General features: G+C 48.7%; 1 protein-coding gene across 1 annotated transcript; it reads left to right on the top strand.

Moving 5' to 3' along the window:
- The first annotated feature begins 5,321 nt into the window (after positions 1 to 5,321).
- ZNF703 (zinc finger protein 703) lies at positions 5,322 to 14,866 on the top strand. Its single transcript, XM_032773984.2, is given in 5 exon segments — positions 5,322 to 5,816; positions 6,773 to 7,246; positions 7,248 to 9,372; positions 13,121 to 13,331; positions 14,595 to 14,866. Coding segments are annotated over 3 exon segments (1,698 nt in total). The 5' UTR covers positions 5,322 to 5,570; the 3' UTR covers positions 8,226 to 9,372; positions 13,121 to 13,331; positions 14,595 to 14,866.
- The last annotated feature ends 6,720 nt before the right edge of the window (positions 14,867 to 21,586 follow it).

Genomic DNA, 21,586 nt, shown 5'->3' on the forward strand with positions numbered 1-21,586 from the left:
GGGCTTTTCCTGTCTATCTGGCCAGTGTATCCAAGTTCAGATTGCTTTCCAGAGCGGTCACAATGATGCATTGTGGGATACCGCCCGGAGGTCAATACCGTCGATTTGCGGCCACACTAACCCTAATCCAACATGGCAATACCGATTTCAGCGCTACTCCTCTCGTCAGGAAGGAGTACAGAAATCGGTTTAAAGAGCCCTTTATATCAATATAAAGGGCTTTGTTGTGTGGACTGGTGCAGGGTTAAATCGGTTTAAAGCTCCTAATTTCAGTTTAAACGTGTAGTGTAGACCAGGCCTGAGTCAGGAAAGCCTCTTAGGCATGTGCTTAAATTGAAATGTGCTAAGTCCCATTGAACAATGTACTCAGAGCTAAGCAGGTCTTTCCCTGGATACAGAACGCTTCCTGAATTGGGGCCTTTGTGACAACTACAATGTATCTTCCAGCGTGCGCACTATACTCTTTACCCTCTCCTTTCTTTGCAGTCTCCTGGACAAATACAGTTCTCCTCTTTTGGCCGTTCTTCTAACCACTAGGGGACTGGCTCCATGAGAGGGTCTCCTGATATAAGTTTAGGGTGTGAATGTAAACTGAGCAGTATAACTCCCATGTGGACTCTTATTCAGAGTGGATTTTTCCAGTTTAGCTTAAGCAGCTTCCAAAGCGACACACTAAATTGGAAAAAAACCACTCATAAGAGTGTCTCCATGGGGAGTTACGCCAATATAACTATAGACGTTTAAATGCACGCTACCCCTTATATCACTATAACTTCCTATGTGGACAAGCCCTAACATTCAAATACCTCTTCCCCTGGTTCCAAATCTGGAATTTGTTATTTAGCTAACTTGTTAACTTTTCACAACTCCACCCATTGGTTTCAGAGAAAAATGCTTACATCATTAGCTAGCGCAAATCCAAACTGCAGTAGATGCAAGTCTTGAAGCCCAGGGCAACATTCTGCATATCAGCAACACAGGAATACGCTGTAAATGTCAGAGGTTCCTTGTTGAATGACAGGGCAGACATACAGAACGAAAATGTCCAGTTTGAAAACTCTGTAATCGATTGACTGAGCTATGCAACCTTATTGGCTACGAAAGCAGGTAGGTAAGTGAACATTGTTAAGACAGTAAGCAACTATGTCAAATCAGTTATTTATTACTGCTACAGAGCCGGGGCCAGTGACCACCTCAAACAGTAATTTCTGGAAGTCAGGATTACTGTCCTATCCATCATAAATGACATGCTTCCTGTGTTAGTAACACTGCAGACAGGTCTGGTATTCAGGGAGTTTTTCCAGTAGTCCCTGTACATCACTCACTTCCCAGTCTGCATTTTTTGATTTTTGCTCCCCTCCCCACAATGTATTATATTTTTCTTTCCTTTAGAAAGCATGTTGGGGTTTTTTGTGTGTGTGGTTTTTTTTGTAATGTCTTAAACTGCTGGGATGAGGCCGGAAACAAGTACAAGGAGTGATGGATGCCCTAATCTATGTGTTTAACAAGAAGCCTTGCCAAAGGGTAATTACAAGTTGCTGAAAGATCTTAAACACAAGAGGAAAACAAAATTCCCTGTTTGACATACATACTTTGCAGTTTGTAAATATATAAATAGCTGCACAGGGAGATATTATTACATGTTGTTGGTATTACAAGGTGTGTGTTGTTGTGGATTTGCAAAGAAAAGAACAAACAATACAGAGGGGAACACTTTGACTAATATGCATTAAAGCCCTGATCCTGCAAATGCTTGTGCACATTCTTAACTTTACACACAAGTAGTTCCATTTATGTCCTTCAGCGGAGCTACTCATGTCCATAAAGTTAAGCACTATAGGTTAAGTGTTCTCAGAACTGAGGCCTGAGCTAATACAATTCATCATAGAACAATATCTGTTGGAGCCGCTTTCCTGAGTGTGAAACTTTATTTAAATTATTACAAACACTTAAATATTTATGGCCTACATTTTCTAGAGGTTTTAGGTGCCTTCATTTTTGGGTGGCCAGATTCAGGCACCCTTTGAAAATCAGGCCCCTTTAAACACACTTCAGTTTGGGCAATCAAAATCATGGCACCCAAAAATCATTATCAAAATCCCTTGCCCTAAATTCCCAAGAAAGCCTTTTTTATTTGTTTTTTGTTTCACTGTTATTCGAAACGTTTCTCTTTATTTAATGCTGCGTGTGATTCTTTTTTTTTCTTTTTTCTTAGCAAGTGTTCTCGTTTCAACTTTAAAAATATAAAATATATATTTCTTGAAGGCATTTTTTTGTGGCACAAGGTGACTTTTTACAGAGCTGAAATGAATATGAAATAAGATCTTATCCCCCTTCTCACCCTCCCCCCGTTAATGATCTGCTTAGGGAAAATAGCACCCAGGCAGATTTAAAAACCAAGAGTATAATCAGAGATAATAAGTCCCCATAATATTAGAATGTTAAACGGACTCATCATTACCTGTGATGATCTTTTGATGACGTTTTACTCCCGCAGATACAAGTTTGATCTGGCAATTTTGTTTCCAATGTACTGATAACTGCCACACACTATTCCTGCTAATGCTCCCTTCGCTCTGCACTTGTTCTCTGGCTTAGAACATTTAGAAAGAAAAATAGCCCCTGCTTGAGCCTGAAAACTGTCAGTACAATTCAAGCATCAGAATGCAGCACCTTAATTATCATTAGAAACTCAAATGCAATCAATATAATAAACTCTCACTTTGGGAAGGGGAGAATTTATTTTCTCTATTATCTTGACTGGTTGGGATTTAAAAAAAAAAAGGGAAAACCTTGTGTATTTCATTCTGTGGTGCTGATTCAGCACTTCATTTACTCTGATATTACAATGGCATAACTCCATTGACTTCAGCAGGCTGCATCAGCACCCAAGCAGAGTTAAAGCAGGGGCAACCTAAGCCCTGTAATATTTCTGGGGTCCAGCATATACAGTCCTCAAGATACCATCTCTCTGCTCCCTAACTTCTTGTTTGTTTGTTTGTTTGTTTGGAGAGACATTCTTGCAAGTGCCCATTGTAATAGCTGCTGAATCCCAGCCCACATAACGAACTAAAATAAAATAAAGTGGGACATGTGGTGTTGTTGTTGGCATACAACTTGAATTACTTGGCGGAAAGGTTTTTTATTTCCTTCTTACTTGAATGGCTCCTTTGAAAGGCAGACCTCTCCTTTTGCATTTTTTGTTGTTCGGATTGAATCAATCTTGCGGTCAGCTTAGGAAAAAAAGTCTCACAATGAGGTGGAATTGACAGGTCTGACAAACAGAGTGATAGATTGTGGTTGGGAAAGTGGTCCTTGAAGTGAGGCATGTAACACAGAGATGCCTTCACTCCACTGGGGGAAATCCAGCAAAGCTTTTTTTCCCAGAACACTGAGCACACAGACTTTATAATGGGTGGCCGTATGAACTTAATAATAGCAACATTGTTGTAACATAAAGCATCTGCCAGGACCTAATATGATTAATTATACGTCTCTCTCTTGCGCTCTCTTTTTTTTCCTTCCAGGTATCTGGAATCTGAAAAACACTCTGCAAATGTAAAAGGGTAGCTGTACTGCCAAACTCTGGTTCCCAACAGTGAATTCCCCTGGCCAATAAAGTGTATATACACAGTTAAGAAACACACTGCTGAAAGGTTGTTCATTTCCATTCTCCACAACTATGCAGCAAACAATTGCCATGCAATGTACTATTGGCAAATTATATGCCTTCAGCCAGAAGTACATGAAAGAAAACATGAAAATGTCAAACATTCAGAGTTATAAATATGTTAGTGATATACTATGCCAACCAGAGATGCAAGGTTACTAGTTTTTCCAATAAGTAATTTCTTCCAGATAAACCTTGTTTTTAATACTGCAGCAATGACATCACCCAAAATATACTAAGTGAGTGGTTTTCAACCTGTGGTCCACAGATCACTGAGGGGCTGCAGACTGTCTAAGGTTTCCACAGGGCCCATACCTTCATTTGAAACTTTTTAGGAGTCCACATATTGAAAAAGGTTGAAAACCACTGTACTGAGTAGTTGTTCCTTGGCTTTTCAGCACATGACCTGTCTGTGCAGAGAACACACAGTCTTTAGTGGGTTTGGTGATTGTTTCATTGCCTAAACAAATGGAAAATAAATTATGATGGCTGCCAAAAATAATTAGATAGATAATTGGAATGTGACTTCCAGTTAATTCTAAAGAAATCACATTTTTGTTCTATTGGCCAAGATAGGCCTCTCAACTCAGGCCTCATTCAAATCCTACAAATTCTAATACAGGTGTGTCGCTTAAATGCCAATCCTAAAAAGACTTACATATGTGCATAACTTTATGTAGGTGAGAAGTCTGGACTATTTAAAATTAAGCACTTGCATAAATCTTTGCAGGATTGAGAAAGGCCCTAGTCCTGCAGACTAAGGTACTTAATTTTACTGCTCCCACTAGTTACCTTGATGTAAGCTGGAGTACTCAAAGTAATAAAGTTTTTAGTAAATTTGTAAGTGTTGGGAGGATGAGAGCCTTACTTTGCCTGGTTCACTAGGCTATACATTCAGTGCACACACCTGGATGATTTCACATGTAATGATTACATAAATGTAATTAATTAGTGAATGTTTGTCAACACTCTGAAAACAATAATAATACTTGGTGTTTATATAGCACTTCATGAAGTATATTTTAAATGCAGTGATTCCATACTTTATTTTACACATTATAAAACAAACTCCTGTACAGGATTGCACAACACTACACTAAATCCAATAAACCTCATTACTGCACCGATTTGCAATTCGGGAGTTAACCTGGCAAACAAAACTGGAAGCTGTAAATAAATAAATAAATAAAGCTGGGCTAGGAATGAGAAATCTCACAGCTTTCCAGAGAACAGCCTAGCAGCCCATCGAGGTGACTGTCACCGCTCCAGTTACTAACTCAGGGGGCACACTCTTAAAACTAGACATTGTCTGAGGTGTGCCCTGCTGCAGTCACCTGCTCTGTACCTTTTCGGTGGGTTATATTTCACCACTTGTCCCAGGCATGGGACCGGGGCCTCTCTAAGCCAAAAAGCAGTGCGCCCTCCCCCCCTTTTTAGTGCTGTCATGATCTTGCTTAGCTGGGATGAGCTTTTAAAGTGGGGTGTGTCTCGTCCCTTCTATGGGTGGAAATAGGTCTGGTTCTGCCTGGGATCTCGCATTGTTAGAGCCAGGGAGAGGCGGGCCGCCCAGGGCCCTTTAAGTATCTCCCCTCCTACCATGCTAAGCTCCCCCCACGGCGTCTGATCCCGCCCCGGGGTCCCTGGCAGGTCCCGGATTGGTGGGGAGGGTTGGTCTCTTTGAAGTGTGGCTGCTGATCTGGGCTATTTGACGTGTTGATAGGGGAAGTGGAAGGTTTTTGCCTTACCGGGGCCGGTGCTGCTGCTGCCGCCACCGCCCTGCTCAGCTCAGCAGCACAGCGGAGCTCGCCCCGCAGCCCCTGGAGCTCGCCTCCCTCCCTTTCCCCTCCCCCCTTACCCTACCCCACCCCGCCCGGCTCTCTCCCCCTGCAGCCTCCTCCAAATGAGCGGTTCGCCCGCTGGATCTAACCCAAGGACATCGCAGAGCAGCGGAGGGGAGAGCGCACCGTCCCCTGCAGCAGCAGCAGCAGCCTGTCCGGCACTCTCTCACCTGCCCCCGGCGGACCCCCTGCGCCAGGCGAACCGGCTCCCCATCAGGGTCCTGAAGATGCTCAGCGCCCACACCGGCCACCTCCTGCACCCGGAATACCTGCAGCCTCTCTCCTCCACGCCCGTCAGCCCCATCGAGGTCAGTCCCGGCCAGGGGCCCCCAGCCATTCTGCCTACCCGGGGAGGGCAGAGCGCGCTGCCCCGGAGCCGCGCCTTTATCCTCCTGCCCCGGGCAGGGATCGCACCGGGACCGGTCCCCGATCCACCTGGCCCAGGACCGCCCCGGTCCGCTCTGCTCATCGGAGCCGCTCCTCGTCCTTTCCCCGGTCCCTTAGTGCGAGCTGACCGGTGCCCCGAAGCGCTGCCCTGGGGCAGGGCGCACAGTGCCTCCCCGAAGTGCGGTGCGCCTTTGCGCGCACACCCCGCAGCAGGGGATGGCGCCAGGCCCCTTCGCTTCCCTTGTTTCTCTCCCTCTCTGGACGCTAGGAAGCTCCGGGCTCCTGCGCCCTCCTGGAGGCACGCTGGGGTGGGTCGCCCCGCCCTTAACCTCTCTGGGAGAGCCTAAGGAGTCCGGGCGACTCTCACGGCACCGGGGTCCCTCTCCTCGGTTTAGCTGCCAGGTTTCCAAGCGAAGTTCCGGAGCGGGGCGGGTGGAAGGGGCAAACCCTCTTTACCCTGACGAGGGGTAGAGCAGCAGGGCGAGCCTTCCCTTGGCGAGGGTCCAAAGGAGAGAGACAGGGCTGGGGCTCCTCCTGCTGGGGACTAGCAGGGGCTGAGAACCCCGAGACCACCCGGAAGGGGGGGTTGGGAAAGGGCTTCGCTTCCCACCCCAGTCTCTACCCAGCTTCAGGGTGCCAGTGGGGCTGTTACCGCCAGTGTCTCCCCGGGGCTGTGGGGGTCTGAGAGCGCCCCGGGGCTGAGCCCTTCTCTGTCCCCAGCCTTGCGCTTGGGAGCTGCGGACCCCCCCCCCCAGGCTCCCCCGGCTTTGGGGGGCTGTGCGCGCGGCTCGGAGTGAGCGCAGGGTCCGAGCCCTGGCTCTCCCGAGCAGGATCACTGCGCTCCGGCTCACCTGCGCTCCGCCCTCTCTCCTCGCAGCTGGACGCTAAGAAGAGCCCGCTGGCGCTCCTGGCACAGACCTGCTCCCAGATCGGCAAGCCGGACCCGCCGCCTTCCTCCAAGCTCAACGCAGTGACGGCCAACGGGCTGCCCGGCGCGGACAAGGAGCCAGGCACCCGCTCCACCTCCTCAGCCCTCAAGCAGCTGGGCGGCGGTGGCGACTCCCCGGCCGAGGACAAGTCCAGCTTCAAGCCCTACTCCAAAGGCGGCGGGGATCCCCGCAAGGAGGGCGGCTCGGCGGGCGCGGGCCCTGGTGCGGACAAGGCAGGGTTCCGGGTGCCCAGCGCCACTTGCCCGCCCTTCCCGCCGCATGCGGCCGCCGCCTCCTCCCCGGGCGGGTCCCGGGGTAGCTCCCCGCAGCACGGAGACTGCAAGGGCCAGGAGGACAAGAAGGAGCCCGAGGCGGCGGCCAAGCCCAGCCCCGAAGCGGCGCCGGGGCCCGGGGGCAGTGGCAGTGGCTTGGAGCCGGGCCAGCGGGGGCGCAGGGAGCGCAGACACCGGGGCGCATGGCGAGGCCGCCTCCGGGCGCAAATCGGAACCTCCGGCCCTGGCGCCCGCCGGCCACGTGGCCCCAGTGTCCCCCTACAAGCCGGGCCACTCCGTCTTTCCCCTGCCCCCTTCCAGCATCGGCTACCACGGGTCCATCGTTGGGGCTTATGCCGGCTACCCGTCCCAGTTCGTGCCCGGCCTGGATCCTACTAAAGCCGGCCTGGTGAGCAGCCAGCTGCCGGGGACCTTGGGCTTGCCCGGCAAGCCGCCCAGCTCCAGCCCACTGACCGGGGCCTCCCCGCCCTCCTTCATGCAGGGATTATGCCGAGACCCCTATTGCTTGAGCTACCACAGCGCCTCGCACCTGGGCACCAGCAACTGCTCCAGCTGTGTGCACGACCCTGGCAGCCTGAAAAGCGGATACCCCCTGGTGTACCCCACACACCCCCTGCACTCCGTCCACACCACCCTGTCCTCCAGCGCCACCCCAAGCCTGCCCAGCCACCCCCTCTACACCTATGGCTTCATGCTCCAGAACGACCCCTTACCCCACATATGCAACTGGGTGTCTGCCAGTGGACCCTGTGACAAGAGGTTTGCCACCTCGGAGGAACTGCTCACCCACCTACGGACCCACACAGCTCTGCCCGGGGCGGAGAAACTCTTGGCTGGCTACCCTACCTCTGGTCTTGGCTCTGCGGCATCCTGCCACCTCCACCTCCCACCCACTGCCCCAGGGAGCCCCAACACTTTACCAGGATCCCTGTCTTTGAGGAGCCCACACACTTTGGGACTAAACAGGTACCACCCTTATGGCAAGAGCCACTTGCCCACAGCCGGTGCTCTGCCAGTGCCCTCCTTGCCAGCAGCTGGACCCTACTACTCTCCATATGCGCTGTATGGCCAAAGACTAACTTCAGCTTCCGCGCTTGGATATCAGTAACTAAAGCACCCCCTCCTCATCCTCCCCTGCTCTCCTTCCCTTCCTTGGACTGTGTATTTATTTACTGTATGTTAGCTTAAAGCTGGGAATATTAAGTGCATTAATATACCAATGAATCAATGGTAGGCAGAAAGTCTGTGTCTAAAAAAAAATCCTTTCCTTTGCAGGTGTGGGGCTTTTCTTTTTCCTTTATTTTCCCTTTTCTTTCTTCTTTTGAAATTCTATTTTATTGTGTCCCCTCCCCAGGAAGTCCTTGCATGGCCTCTTTTAACAAATACATTTTTCCCTCCCTCGTTTTATCATTTTGAAATTCCGTTTCTCTTTGTTTGTACAGTTAACAGAGATGTAATTATTTTTTTTTGTAATGTATTTTGGGGAAGGGGCAATGGTGGTGGGGAGGGAGGAAGGGCAGCTGGGAGAACGTCTATGGCAGTGCTCCCCAGAGCTCTCTTCATCCCAAAATGTGGCACTGTCTGCAAAAGCCAAGGAGACCTACTGATCAGGACAGTGGGTGGACGATCCCTGCGTCTTTCTAGAGTTTGGAAAAGGACATAGGAAGTGCCATACTGCTTCAGACCAGTGGTCCTGCATCTAGTCTGGTATCCTGTCTCCTGCTCTCCCGTGCTTGGAAAATCTGCCTTGCCTTCCAGCACCAGTGGGCTTCTGTGCAGACCTAGAACTAGTCTACCTGGTCTCTGGACTCCCTTGATAATACTGAAGGAGTCCAATGATGTCCTGAGATGAGCTGTAATGGCTGTGCCACTGCAGATGACTTGCTTTCGCTCACTGATCCACCACAGGGCACCTGATCAAAATTAAAAGATGTGGATTATGAATTTGGTGTCCGTGACTCGCTGATGGGGCCAAGGGAGAAGAGACCCTTCACAGCCACAGAAATAGCTAGGAGAGAGCCGCCCAGCCTGGTACAAACTGGGTCATTTAATCCAGCGCCCAGGGCCAAATCCATCTTGATCTGATTTCTGCTGGCCCAGTCTACATACCAAAAACCCCCATCCCCAAGCCCCAGCTTTTCTTGACCTACTGGAATGAACCATGAACGGGGTGCAGAGCCTGCCCCCCTCCCATCCCCAATCTAACGCAGCAGGGATGGCTGCGGATCATTTTGGGTGAATAGAGCTCCATCTTGGTAAGTCTTATTTTGTTAATAAATGAATACTTGGTTATATTCACCCTGTGGTGTGTTCTCTCTTGCATTTTCTTGCCCATTTCCCCCACCCCCTTGTCTTTATACAAATCGCCTCCATTAGCCAGGCACTTCCTTTGCAGCAGCCGGAAGGTTTTCCATGAAAAGTGAGCCCACTAACTGTGGCCACAAATGGTTTGGGGAAAGAAGGGAAAAGCCTATAATGTTGTTGTGAATGTCACTCCTGAGTGCTGCGGCTTTTGTTCCCTGTAACAAATGGAATGGTGTTGGGTGCAGTTTTTATACAGGCAATACGAAAAATGAAGGGCAAGAGATTGTAACTGAAGAGGAATAAGAGAGCTGCAGAAGCAGCTGGTGGAGGGTTTTTTGAGAATGGGGTGGGGAAGAGTTGGTGGTGGAGGCTTGAAGGGTTACAGCACCACCTAGTGGCAGAGAGAAGCCAAGTAGCAAATTTATTTCTCTACCCCTTGTCCTACTTACACCTATTCTACCTGCACAGCAGTGATGCACCTGGAAAAGAGCAAGTGCAGCAGATCAATCCCTGCTGGCACTGCCTGTGTGCTCGTCTGAGTAACGCCAGTTATAACGGTGCCTAGCAGCTCCCGAATACAATTTATAGGACCCTATACAGCATTTTACAAATTTTTTTTATCATCTCAGCAGCACGCCGAGTTAGAAAATTATCCCCACTTTGCAGATGTTGGGCTGGGGGAGGTCAGGGGTGAGAGTGCTTAGTCCTAAATTGAGTAGACCAGTCCCTCCTGGGACTAGATAACTGAGTCAAATTAGAGTCATGGAGTCCCAGGCCAGAAGGGATCATTGTGATCTAACACAGGCCATTGAACTATTCCAGAACAATTCCTAGAGCATTAGGGTGTTAAGGATACCATTATCACCATTCCTGGCCCGATTATAATGGTCATCACTGGACAGTATGGAGCTACCCATGCAGAAAGGGATGTCTGGTACCTTGGTTCATTATTAATATATATGCTCGTGTGGAGGTTTTGCTCATGTTATACCAGGCATGGTTATAGAGAAAAGGGGTGGGAATGCTTTTAAGAACCAGGAGCAGCTGTACGAAGATCCAAAGCCCTCAGAGTTTCTCTAGCTATTCAATTCCAGATCATCTCTGTAACTGCAGCCATGCGAAGGAATTTATATACGGCTGGAAAAGCAACATAAACAGGTTCCCATATCTGTTCCTATACCTAGCTCAGTGTCTCCCCTAAGGTAAATGTAGGTGCTGCAGAGAGCGATTTTTCAGTGTGCAGGCAGAGCGAATGAGAACAGGTTTGATAAATGAGTCTGAAATCCGTATCCTTCCCATCCCCATCCCGCTTGGCAGAAAAGATTACAAGCCACCTAACAGCATCTGTCTCCACAGTGCACTGAGCTTGCCACCATGCCAAGCTCGGAGCAGTTTGCAAAATGGAAACCTGGGTTGTTTTGGAAGGTAAGGGACAACGTGAACAACCTCGCCCTGGCTGGTCGGCTGGGATGGGAAGGCAGCACCTGCCGCTTCCCCCTCTTCCCGTGATGGGGAGATGTTCTGCCCTTCCAGGGAGAGAGGCCTGTTTCTTAGCTGATCTCTTCAGGTTTTAGCAGTAGTGGGATCTCCATAGAAATATCTATCTTGCTGCACCTAATGTGTGTGTCTCACCTGCAATGCACCCCTTCTGAGAGCTTTTATCCTGTTGCATAGGGGTGAATCATGGAATTAATTTTAGTTAATTGCTCTCTGTAATATGTGTCTTGTGCCCTGTGTTTAAATTTCTGGGTGTTCCTCCAGCTGAAGAGAACATGCTTAAACAGGCTGCTCACTAAACGCAATCTTTTAATTCCACTATTCATCCAAATTGTGCTGCAGGCAGGTAGCATGTGAGCAAGAGAGCACACAGAAGCACTTGAGATACACTGGAGTGTGGCCAAGCTGTCATTCCCCCTGCTCCCCAATTGCTGGCCATAAGAGACTCCAGGCAGTTTTCCATGTCCTCACTCTAGGGAACACCACCACTCTTAGGCCTTTCAGGGACATCATGGTAACTTTGGGGCTTGGAAGACCCCAGACACACCCTGCCCTTCCTTACTGCAGGAAGTTTTAAATGTGCTTACGAGAATTCAGGGGCAAGAGATAGCTGAATAACTACAATCCCAGGGGCTTCCCATCTGTAAAACTGGCCCAGTTCCCCCACGCCCCCTTTGAGCTACATTGTCTTGCTAAGGCTTTGCCTAAGGAGCTGGGGAACTGCCCAGGTGAGAAGAGCTTGTAACTTGCCAACCACCAGGGCTGCAGGTAGAACTGATAAGGAACAATGACCCCAAGTCGGCACTTGGTTCTGCAGTCCTGTGCAATGTGTATGCTGTTACCATCAATGAAGATTAGGTGTATGCACCCAGGCTGCAGGACAGAGTGAGTCTTTCCAGCCTGCCCCATTCACCACAGTCCTTCCGCCAAAGGATTTCCTGCTGCAGCTGCTTTTCACAGGGCCAGGATGGTAACAGTTTAATGGGAGGGTGGCTTCTCTTCCCTTTCCTTCTGCTCATATTTTCCCTTATACCCACCTTCCCTTAACTTGAGCTCTGACTACAGGTGAATAAACTGCCTGCTCGTTCTGCTTCCTTGCCTTCCCCAGCCGATGGCACAGGGGAGGCCACAAGTCACTGGAAATAAAGGGGACCCTTAAAGAGGAGACTGTCATTGCTCAGACGGCTGGGCAGAGAGAAGGTGCGTCATGAGGATGGGCAGCATTTCAGCCTGGGTCAGTTTTCAGTGATGTGGCCCAGGTGCTGAGAATTACAGCATGGCCACTTTTCCTGATCGTTTTTTGTCATCTCTTGCTGCAGATGGGGAAGTGGATGGGAATTATGGGAAAGGGTGAATGGTTTATCCGAGTTTTGATTTCAGATTAGTAAATTCCACGGTGTGCCTCTAAGGCACTGGAGAGAGACTACGCTGATGGCTGGAAGGAGACCAGTGCTTTGCGCTAGGCATGGCCTGCAGCTAGACTTGCCTTCTTGGGAATGGTGCAACAGCATGTGTGTGTGTGTAAAAGCCTACAGTCCCAGTCCTGCATATGCTGACCTTTACACACCAGAGCTGCTCCTTTGGGGGTAAGGCATTTTCAGGATCAAGGCGTCTGTTTGCAGACCATGATGCAGGGCTCATCTTTTCAGTAGAGCGATCACCTGAGCTTGGTCTGACTGCGGAGATTTTCCCTGGATCCAGTGGGAGGTGGGAGGAGCTGCTGGGGCTGTGCAGGGTAAGCCATGTTGCTAATGATTTGTCAATGCCGTCTAATCATCATGCCCTGATGCCCCAGCAATGGGTATGTGATATATGTTAAATAATAAGGAAGCTGTAATATCTGCAAGAGGTGGGAGGAGGTGGGCTGAGCGGGAAAGGGTGTGAAGGAGGAACAAACTACTTTGTCTGAGCGTTTGCACCATCATCTAGGGCACAGCACACGGTGGTGGTGTCTGACCATGGGCCTCTCCCTCCTGCCCCAGATTCTCCTCTCCCAGGAGACCGCAAAAGCTGAAGAGCCCATGATCTTGCTACATCCTTTCTGTGTCGAGTTGCTGGGGTATCCCACAAATGGGGGCTTGCACAAAACCCAAGAGAGAAAGGGCTTCATAATTCAGGGCTCCTGCCATCACAGGCTGTTACTACAGGCGTTTTATTCAATTGACTATCCCCACAGTAACAAGGTGCTTTAATTACCGCCAGAGCCTGCAAGTGAAGGCCCCATCCCATTTGCAGCAGCATCTCATCATGGCAGGAGGAAGTGGAGCAATGAGAGGACCTAGAAGGAGCAAAACTCAAATGATCTCCATGATTAGTACAACTGGCAGGAGAGTTCCCAGTAGGAAAGGAAAGGTTGAACTGACCGGGGCCCTGATTCAGAAAGGGATGCCAGCACCTAACTAACTCTAAACAGGTGAGTTGTCTTACTGAGATCAATGGGGGTGCATCAGGGCTGGCAGCTGGGAGGTTTGAAAGATCCATCCTGTAGGAAGAACAAGCAGAGCAGCTTTAGCTCCCCGCCAGAGCAGTACATTCCTTTAGGAATAATTTCCCAAGTTAATGGGACGGAGACAGTGAGACCAGATGGATTGGCCCTCTACAATGAAGTTGCCATTTTTCCTGGTTCCCTTGCAGATCCGCCCTTTAGGGGACATTAAGCCCTCACTTGAAAATGTAGCCAACTTGAAGAGATCCTTACCGAGTTTGGACTCCCCATGCAATTCAACCACTGGGATGCAGTTCTGATAGGTCCATACACCAGGATTGCAACTCTAAATTCCTTGGTCTTCATGCAGGAAAATTCCCCATGGCAGTTGTTTCCTAAAGACTGTAGTACCGGCCCAGACTGTGTAAACACTGCAAAGTCTCCTCTGATGCCAGTCAACACTCTGTGACTTTCTCTGCTAGGAAATGATTGCGTTGCCAACTCCCCATCTAATGTACGCCCTGGTTACTGCAGAATTCATCTTCTAATAAGAGCTCTGGGATGCACTTTATTAATTATTCTAACAATCTGCACTCCACAGTTTCAGTTTGATTTGATTTCATCCTGTCTTTCTGCAAAATATATGGCTCAGTGCATTGGATAACGTATGGCTTAATTTAGAGTTATATGGGTTTGAATTACCATTTTCATAATGTGCTGTGTATTAATGTGTGACATCATTTACACAGAAAAATGTGACTGGTTTCAAACTTACTCTGAAAGCAAAAACCACTTAAATGCAACACAGTGAACCAAAAATGAGCCTTTCAACCCCAGATGGCAGTGGGTTTTGTGGGAGGGGAAAGGGGGGAGAATGTTGCTCAGATAACACAGGTGGGTGTTAGGACATTGGTAAATGCATGTTTGGATCTGTATTGGCAGCAAGCAGCTCGCCTCATTATTGCATAACAACAACTTTTCCAGCTCGCCCTGAATTGCAGGAGACCTCCAGTGGTTGACTCTCAGTTGACCCTGCTCCTAGCTCTCTCCCATGAATGGCTATAATAACACCAGCTGTCCGTTACTCAAACTCTGACTGAGGAGGAAAAAGCACTGATTATCCAAATACAGTCATTAAAGGGGAAATGTGTTTTTAGGACTGTCAGAGTGATTAATGAGGGTTAGCAATCCTTGCAAATGCACTTGTTTAGTCTAACTGGCAGCCTCTATTTTCCCATTGATTTATTGCAGCAGTTGCTGAGGCCACAGCCTGTGTGTGGAAAGAGCCAGGACACTTCACAACTGTGTGCTATTTAAACAGAAAACATGCAAGATTTTGTTGCCGGGGCGGGGGGGAGGAGGATCAAATGAAAGGCATGGTGCGTTTTTGCTTTGACTCTGCCTCCGACCCAAAGCGAACAAAGGCAACATTATACCTTGTGCTGGAAAAGGAGCGACTTGGATGCACATACAGAGCAGTTCCTGCATGCTGTGCTCCTTATAAATATCCCCATTGGTAAAGGCTGAAGTCAAGCTGACCGCAGAATGATCTCCCCACCTAATAAATATGTGAATGAAAGCGGAAGGCGTATTTTTTTTCCTCTCACTTCTGCACACGGATCTCTGGTGATTTTCAGGTGAAGCAGCAATGTCTGCCCACAAACACACACAGCATTTCAAAGGACAGAGCAGTGCACAAAGTTATGTGCCCCTCAAGAGCGTCTGTCACACACATGCCAAGTGAAGGTCACACGGGCATGCTGGGCAGAGGCGAACGGGAGAAGACTAGGCATTCTCTTAGCCACAGAAAGCAGCTTTTCTTTTCTTTTTTTTCCCCCATATTAGTCCTGGTGGAAGTAGCAGCCCTGGAGACTAAAGTCCTGCATTTATCCCCAGGAGTGGGACAGGGTGGACAATGCCAGTCCCATGCCAGGGTACCCCAAGTGCTGACCTAAAAGGGCTATTTCTAGGGGGCAGACGGGAGATCAGTCTCCAGGGCCCATTCAGCCCTCTACTGATGCTGCCAGCAGAGAGGACACTAGTGCTAGGCATTGTGGTGTCTTTATAGGCCAGCAAACATCTGCCCATTGTGCTGACTTTTTGGTTGCTAAACTCACGGGCCCATATTCAACTTGGTAGCCTGGAGCTGATCCGAAGACGCTCCATATGTAACAAAACAAACCATCCTGGAGATAACGTGGACAGGAGGGACGTACTGTAGGTGGCCCAAGAGGGAAATAAGACCCCTTGGCTGCAGTGGTGCAAAATGGCAGTGTTCTGTGCAAGTACCCGGAAGGTCAGCACAGTGCCACAGCTGCTGCAGTGAGCGTGTGTCCTTTGCCGAGCTGCACTGGAGCAGTTGATGAAAAGCCAGGAGGTATCAGAAGGAGTGAGCTGGGCTCCCAGGACCCCTGGTTACAGGGAGCAAAGCAGGTAAAGTGGCAACACTCAAGGGAATCCTGGCTGCAACAGACAAGTAGGGAGAGGGGGGTGTAACAGCCAACATGTAAATTGGGACTTGCTTAAAGGACAGAGAATTCCATTCCTCCGTCAAGCGGGTGTGTAACTCTCGTTACCCTTAATGGGAGCTATACGTGCCATGGGGCGTGGGACTAGACCCTGTGGTTTGATGAATACAAGAGCATATTCCTGAAAGAGCCACACCCATAGTGGATGTTATAAAGGGTTAGCACATGTATTATTGGCCACAGAATTATCTAAGATCAAGGCAATCGCATCTCATGCTTCAGGGCTGCAGGAGGCTAGAGGAAATCCCTACCCAAGCCCACAGCATTGCTGATATGGCTACCTGGGCTCATCTTCAACCAAAGCACGACCCACTGTCAGAGACAGGATTCTGGACTAAACAGATCATTCACCTGGTCTGGTAAAGGCTTTGCTATGTTCCTAGGTGTTTAGGGGTTCAAAGGTCTGGGGGTGAGGGTGGGATACATGCCTGTGTCCTACTTGGGTCTGTAATTTGGAGTAAAATAGGGTTCAAATATGCACAAACCCCTGCAGGACTGGATCTGAGCATAGCAACTCTGGGGAGATTGTAGGCAGGGCTGGGGCTGAGTGGAGCTGCATGCACTAAGTGCGGGCACAGAGGAGAACTGGAAAGCAGTCAGTGACTTATTCTATGCCCAAGGATTAGGGCGCAGCCCATTCCAGCCGCAAACACAGCATGTGGATGGAGAAGGAGCTGCAAAGAGTAAGCCATGGAAGAACAACAAAAAGAACTGGAAAGGACAAAGTCCAGAAGGCAGCGGTGAAGGAGCCATGAAGACAAGGAAAACACAGAGCATGTAAGAAAGATTTCACCAAGGCTTACTGGGGAATGGCTACTGTCATTTCCTTGATTAAAATAGATTTATTAGACAGATTCTTGGCATGTGTAAATCAGCATAGCTGCACTGAAGTCAATTGAATTGTGCCAATTTACACCAGCTGGGGATTAGGCCCATTGACTTGATAATGATAATAACACTTAGCATCAGGTGATCTCACAGTGCTTTTCAAAGGAAATCAGCATCATTATCCACAGTGTGCAGAAAGGGAAACTGAGGCCAGTGATTTGGCCAGCGTCACCGATTGGGCCAGTAGCAGAGAGGAGAACATAACTCAGTCCAGTGCTGTAGCACTAGGCCACACTGCCTGGTAGATTTACACCAACTGGGGATCTAGCCCACTGACTTCAGTGGAGCGATCCTATTTACACCAATGGGGAGTCTAGCCCATTGTTCCTTCAGAGGTTGCAGATAGTCACATTACATGTGGAAAAAACAGCATTGCTATAAACACGCGTCTGTTAGGATATGAACCAATCTCAGGGTTACTGAGAAACAGCCTGCGTGTTAATCCATAATTGTCCTCTCTGCGGTTACTTGCACTTTCCTTTGAAACATCAGGGACTGGCCCCAGCTGAAGATAGGAGACTGCACTAGACAGGCCACTGGTCTGACCTGGTATGGCTGTCCCTACAACGGATATCTGTCCTTTGATGCAGTCATTCAGCTAGTGGCAGTCTGGAAAATGCCATTGTCTGAAGGGTTAAGCCAGTGGTTCTCAAACTTTTGTAGTGGTGACCCCTTTCACACAGCAAACCTTTGAGTGACTGTGAGACACCCCTCCTCCCCCTCGTAAAATAAAAAAAAACTTTTTTATATTTAACACCATTATAAATGCTGGAGGTGAAGCAGGGTTTGGGGTGGAGGCTGACAGCTCACAATCCCCCCAAGTATTAACCTCATGACTCCCTGAAAGGTCACACCCCCCATTTTGAGAACCCTGGAGTTAAGCTAAGAGGACATGGAGATAGCATTACTACCCTGTTTCTCTGCAGAATGTAGCCTTGTTAGCTTTCATTCAGCTTTACACGGCAACATTTATAAGTGATATTGTTCATTATTGTGATGCATGGTTAATAGTTACTCCTCTGTTTACTATCATGACAAATAACTGAAGAGACGTAATTCCATATATACAAATGTCTCAGCTAAATGCTCACTGGAGATCTCTGGGGGAGACATTCAGCTGACAGCTTGGTTTACAACGTACTGTATAGTTCTTTAGCTTAATTCACAATAACAAACAGATTTCCACAGACCATAATATTTTCTAACATGGCAATTATGAAAACTACCCAGAGAAGCTTCGCCATAACTTCATACCACCTTAGAGCATGGGATCTGAGAAGCTAAACCAGGGCTTGCACGCTACATAAACCTGGCAGATCTGGCCTCTGCAAAGATGCACTAACCTCAAAGACACCATTGTGTCACAGGCTGTTAGAGGCTCTGGTGGTGGGGCCCGAGACAGAACGCTACTGACGTTGCACCCGCTGACAGCCAGACTGAGCATTGTCAGCCAACCAAAGCAAGGTCCTACACTCAATTTGATGGCATGTCTCTGTTTGGATATTGGGATGTAATGTAATAACATTTGAATGCCGCAGGCAATTGAATCCGAAATTGTAGAGAATGTTGTAGGCATCAGTGGTTTTGATTTTGGTGAAAATCGGAGAACTGGAAGGAAGAAATGGAGGACACACAGAGCCCCTGGCATCTGGTTAGCAGTCAGCAGCTTCAAGCAGGTCTATAATTGCGTATAGGTCAAAGGCCCGGCTGCTGGTGCCATTAACACCCAACGAGTAAACAACAGCCCCACCTCAGTAATGCCCATTCTCCCAATAGAGTTTAACATGCTGACACCCTGAATGACTTACCGCCAAGAAAGAAAGAATAATGGAAGTGGGGGAGGAAAATGGGGAACCCCAGAATAGGAGGAGGAGGAAATGGGGGCATGCAGACCCCTTGGTGGGAGTAGGGAGAATGGGGGACCCTGGTATGGAGGGAAAGGGGATATGGGGAACACAGAGCCCCGGCATATGGTGGAGGAGTGGATGGGGGTTGCAGAGCCCCTGGCATGTGGCATAGATGGAAATGGGTGGGGGCACACAGAGCCCCTGATTGAAGAATGAGGTTCACATGCGGGCACAGAGAGGTCCTGGTGGGGTAGCAGGACAGGTGGTGCACAGGCATCCTGGGGGATGGAGAGTTGCCAGGAGCCCCTGGTGGGCACAAAGAGCCTGGCTGACAAGCTACAAAGCACACACCACCTAATCATTATTATTTATCTTACCACGGCACCCTGCAGCCCCAACAGAGACTGGAGCCACGGGAGGTCAGGCAACAGTGAGTAAGCCCCTGCCCAAAAGGAGCCTGGTATGTCAGTGGAGGTGATGAACAACGGCAGGGAGGGGAAATGGGCCCAAAGAGGGGAAGGGACTTTCCTGAGGACACAGAGCCAGGCAGCAGGAGAGTCAGAAATGGAAGCTAGGTGTCCTGGTTCCTAGGCCAGAGGCTCACCCGCTGCACACGCTGCCTGCAAGGGTCAGGCTAGATGGTCCCTGCTGGCCTTATCAGCTATGAATCACTCACTAAGGAGATTTCACGCCTGCTCCTTCAAGATCCAGGGATTCCCAGTGAGAATGCAAGGCTGTAGCTTTAAAGAAGCAAAGCCTGATGGGAGCCCGCTGGTAGATATAAGGTCTGCTTTCTGCCAGCATCTCCCTACTGCTGAGGGACTAGGGGAGGTAACCTGGGAAGGCAGTACTGAGCGTGGACTGGAGGGACTGGAGCCTTCATAGCTTTTATTTGCTTTTCCTTGTTTTTTGTTTTTGTTCTCTAAGAGCAAAACTCTTGGCTTCTTATTGTGTGCTACAACTGCTGACTCTGCTCTTCCTGTTTTCTCTATCTCTTTCCCTAAAGCATCCACAGCCTATGGTTTTAATCTGGGGGGGAGAAGGGAACAAACTTTCTTATAGTAGCTTGTAATTTGCTGAGGGAGAGTCCAGCTACACCTCCACCCCGATATAACACTGTCCTCGGGAGCCAAAAAATCTTACCACGTTATAGGCAAAACCACGTTATATCGAACTTGCTTTGATCCACCAGAGTGTGCAGCCCCGCCCCCTCCCCCAGAGCGCTGCTTTACCACGTTATATCCAAATTTGTGTTATATCCGGTCGCATTATATCGGGGTAGCGGTGTATTTATTTACTGCCAGGGCCTTCCTGCTATCTGACTGCACCTGTTTTATGAGTGGCTGTAATGCATACATGGAAGGGCCAGCGTGGGTAATAATTAATGGGTCAGTAGTAGGTAAAGGGCTAATAAACTGTCCACCATTCCTACAAATGTCAGATTGCTGGGTGCAGAGCCAGCCATGCTGATGGGAGCCATGTCTTTACTTGCTCTCAGATAAGTGACTAATTGTTGCTGAGGTGATTGTTACCTTTGTAGCTTCTCATTCCAATTATCTGCACAGTTTCAGTGACATCTGTTGGTCTGGAAAATAAGAGTCCAGGTTTCCTCCCCACCGTCCGCCCCCAGGTGGAAAGAGTCATGAGTAAACTGCTGATTTGTCCCAGACATAAGCTGATCTAATGCTGTAAGAGTGTTCTGGCCCACCCCAGAGAGTGAAGCCCTGGCCTTTTGGGGGTGGGAATGGAAAGTTTTTATCACAGCAGCCCTTTGGGAAAGTGACTTGAAAAGAACTTCAACCCCCTTTGGACTGCAGATCCTTTTTTTAGATGATGACTGAATTGTATATTGGAAACGTTTTCTTGGTGTCTGTCTCACTAACGCTTCCAGCTGTACAAATGTATTGTGTGCTCATGCCATAGCATCAGAATGCTACTAGTCTTCATCTGCGTTGATGATGCCTGAAGGTTAGTGGCACAGAGAGAGAAAAGGATCCTGCTGTCCTTTGGAATTCATTCTGGGGGCAATCACTTGTGGGTCAGTAATTCAGGCTGCATCCACATTTCCATTATAAGACCTATTTTCACCTCCCTCTCTAACCCTCTGTTGGAGTAATATGAAAGAGAGAAGATAGGTGAGGTGATATCTTGTACTGGACCATCTTCTTTTGGTAGAAGGGAAAAGCAGTAATACATATATATGTTTTTAATTTTGCAAAAGGTAAAACTTAAAATAGGAGATGTACCATGTTGCCAATTTGTGTGATGTTTGGTGTTTTTCTTAAAGCTCTGGCTTGGAGAGCTATGTTATTTCCCAAGAGTCTTAGCTCCTTTTTTGGTAAAGGACATCTCTAGCCCTTGTGGTTGCAGAGACAAGCTTGAAAACCAGCATTATTCTTTTAAATCTCTTTATGGAGGGGTGGAGGGGAAGGGGCAGACTCATGATTTTTGAATGCTTGGGATGAACAATACTTCAACAAGAAGAATTGTTTTCATGAAGATTTGATAAGTGCTCATCCACTCCCTCTTCAAGCAGCTCATCTCTCATGTTCTCTCCCCTTCCGTGTCCCTCCTTGCCCTGCTCACCCCTGCATCGGCCAGGTTTTATTTACCATTGTACATGTCAGATGAATGGCGCAGGGCATGGACCTGGGTGAAGATGTGAATGGTGGCAGCAGGGAGAGGTGGTGATGAGCTAATGAAATGCAGTCAGATTGCTGGAGGGTCATGCCACCTTGTAACCAGCGAATGGAAAGACTCCGTGGGGTGGGTAGGGGCTGGATATGGAGAAGCAATTCAAGGGGAGCTTGGACAGCAGGAGTGGAAACACCTGGCCCCCTTGCATGTTGTTTGTTCCCAAATCAGTCTCTTATGAAAGGCTTTAGCCCAGTTACCAAACACTGGTCTGGTTTGAGCAAAGAATTGGAGCCGAAGCCTCACTTTCTGCTGACACCAGTTTAAATTATGCACGCTGAAGTCA

The sequence above is a fragment of the Chelonoidis abingdonii genome, chromosome 2, assembly GCF_003597395.2.
Source record: "Chelonoidis abingdonii isolate Lonesome George chromosome 2, CheloAbing_2.0, whole genome shotgun sequence".
Classification (NCBI taxonomy): Eukaryota; Metazoa; Chordata; order Testudines; family Testudinidae; genus Chelonoidis; species Chelonoidis abingdonii.